This window comes from Otolemur garnettii, unplaced genomic scaffold (genome assembly GCF_000181295.1).
Source record: "Otolemur garnettii isolate 467f Iridium unplaced genomic scaffold, OtoGar3 scaffold00166, whole genome shotgun sequence".
Classification (NCBI taxonomy): Eukaryota; Metazoa; Chordata; class Mammalia; order Primates; family Galagidae; genus Otolemur; species Otolemur garnettii.
The window spans coordinates 2,167,354-2,169,917 of NW_003852561.1; the positions used below are offsets into that span (position 1 = coordinate 2,167,354).

Sequence of the window (2,564 nt, forward strand, 5' to 3'; positions counted from 1 at the left end):
CTCTTTCTGTAAAATTATATTCTTCAAGTTTACTCAAAATTTTATTAAATATCAACAACATATTCTTCATACATACATAAAATACATTTTTTTAGTACAAGCTTAGAAAGTACAATAAAGGCAGAGGCCGTCTAGATAGAAACGTTGTCATCATAAAGACTAGAAACTGAGAGAGGATACCTGGGAACGGTGAGGTCTGAGAACAGAGGTCTTCTCAAGAAGGACCCTCAGTAGGGTCCTCCCCGTGACGACTGAGCTCTTAGGAATCTGTAGAAACTAAGCTTCCTAGTGCCTAGAAATCGATGCTTCCTTCCGCTTCTGTAAAAGCCTGAGCCCACTTCTCTAGCTTGATTCTAACTACCCATGGGCCAAAACTTCTGACTGGAGATAAAAAGGAGAAGACTGAGCTAGTCGGGGAGTGTGGCCATTTTGAACTCCAGTGAGCCGTTGCTCTGCCGGCTAGAATAAAGCCTCTCTTCTTTTAAACATGGTGTTTGGGTGTTCTTTCTCTCTATTGGCCCTCATCTTCCTGCAACAAAATGACATCCATGTCTTCAAAGTGCCTGAGTTGTTTTACTCTTTGATGAAACAAAACCTTGGTTGAATTTGGCCCCATGGTATCTGTCTCTAACTATGTTACTATCCATTTTCATCATGATTCTAACTCAGAAGTAATTCATTTAGTTAAATTACCTTTTCTCTTCCAATCCTTTTGGAATCAAATCCAATCTTTTGATCAAGTTGCTCCCTGCCCCTCAACCCCCAGAAGATACTAGATTGTATAAAATTTGAGGCAGAAACAAATATTAATTTCCAATAAAAATGTATAATTCAACTTTATTAGTATGAAATATCTTGAGATAATTTATTATAGTCAATTCATGATTCTCAAAGAGAAGGGTTTTAGTACAATCATATAATCATTTAGTAAAACTGGGATCACAGGACCCTGAGAAAGCAGCAGGCACTTTCTCTTTTTGGTATGGAGATAAGATACTGTTTATCTGGCCATTTCTTTGCTGAGTTTATGCTGATTCCTTTTTGTCAGCTTCTTCCTCCTCAAACTCAACTAAAGGAGTGTGTCTGTTGGCCTGAGAACCTTCTCCGTAGAACACTTTCTTTATTGTGCCGTCCTTGGGAGCCTTTATGGTGTGCTGCGGAGACACAGACAAGACCAATGATAGCTGCAGTCTGATACACCAAGTCAAGGCAGGGAGATGAAAAGTGAAAAATGGAGCCCTCCTCTTCCTTTCTTTGCCATCGTGCTGTGTGTGATTAACTCTGTTTCTCACCAGGTCCTCTCACAAGACTCTGGCCAAGAAACAGAAACAAAATTGTCTGATTGCCCAGTGGGTTTGAATGAAGACTGGTAATAAAATCAGGTACAACTCAAAGAGGAGAGGAACCCAGCTGGGTCTATAAGGAATTGCACCTGAGCGCACACATATTTATGCTGAATCAAGGGCACTCTCATCGTACTACATCAAGTTGAAAATGTCATCAGGTGGACAGTCAGCCACATTTCATTGGGAAAGTGATTTCTCTTTGGTTATATGCTCTGCACTAATAAGCTCATCCTAATAAATATGTGAGACCTTTTGTTTGAGGAAAAAACAAAAAAATAGTGGCTTGGCACCTGTGGCTCAAGTGGCTAAGGCGCCAGGCACATACACCTGAGCTGGTGGGTTTGAATCCACCCTGGGCTCGCCAAACAACAACAGCTGCAACCAAAAAATAGCTGGCGTTGTGGTGGGCGCCCGTAGTCCCAGCTACTTGGGAGGTGGAGGTGGGAGACTCGCTTAAGCCCAGGAGTTGGAGGTTGCTGTGAGCTGTGATGCCATAGCACTCTACCCAGGGTGACAGCTTGAGGATCTGTCTCAAAAAAAAAAAAGTGAAAAATGTAGCCCATTGTTTTGATGTTTTGTAATTGTCTCAACTTGGACTTCACATTAGAATCTCACCCTGGGAATCTTTTAAAAAGTACTCATCCTTGGGCTGGAGAGCCCAATTTAACTGGTCTGAGGAAGTAGTTTTTAAAATGTCCTCAGGGAACTGTACAGATATTCTTCAGCTTAGGATGGGGTTAGGTCATGAGAACGCACCGTAAGTTGAGGGGCAACTGTATGTGCTTGGCTTCTGCATCATCACAAAGTGGACAAACTCTAACCCGAACTGCTAAGCTGGCACTTTTTATAATTTTCATCCAGGGCTAAGAACCACTAACCTACAATTTCCAACCATCTAAAAACCCAAACAGATAATTTAATTTGGTGGAAGTTTTTCACTTTGACACTGAAGCTTGGCATTATAAATTCAGCCTTAGAAAATACCAACTGTTAACATTCAGTTGGGTGAATTTTAACTGATTCCAAGTTGCCTGATTCCAAGCTATTAGTAATTTCATTAATTTCAGAATCACAAATGACAAGTGTGATTTTGCAAAATTAAAATGAAAAAAAGGTGGCTTGGCGCCTGTGGCTCAAGAGGCTAAGGCGCCAGCCACATACACCTAAGGTGATGGGTTCGAATCCCCAGCCCGGGCCCGCCAAACAACAATGATGGCT

At 41.5% G+C, this 2,564-nt stretch overlaps 1 protein-coding gene across 1 annotated transcript in view; it reads right to left on the reverse strand.

The window, feature by feature from the left end:
* Nucleotides 1–811: 811 nt before the first annotated feature.
* MCCC1 (methylcrotonoyl-CoA carboxylase 1) overlaps nucleotides 812–2,564 on the reverse strand; it is a 66,683-nt gene continuing 64,930 nt past the window's right edge. Inside the window, exon 16 of the mRNA XM_023519260.1 lies at nucleotides 812–1,154. Coding sequence (XP_023375028.1) covers nucleotides 1,026–1,154 — 129 coding nt within the window. The 3' untranslated portion in view covers nucleotides 812–1,025. The remainder of the gene's footprint in view (nucleotides 1,155–2,564) is intronic.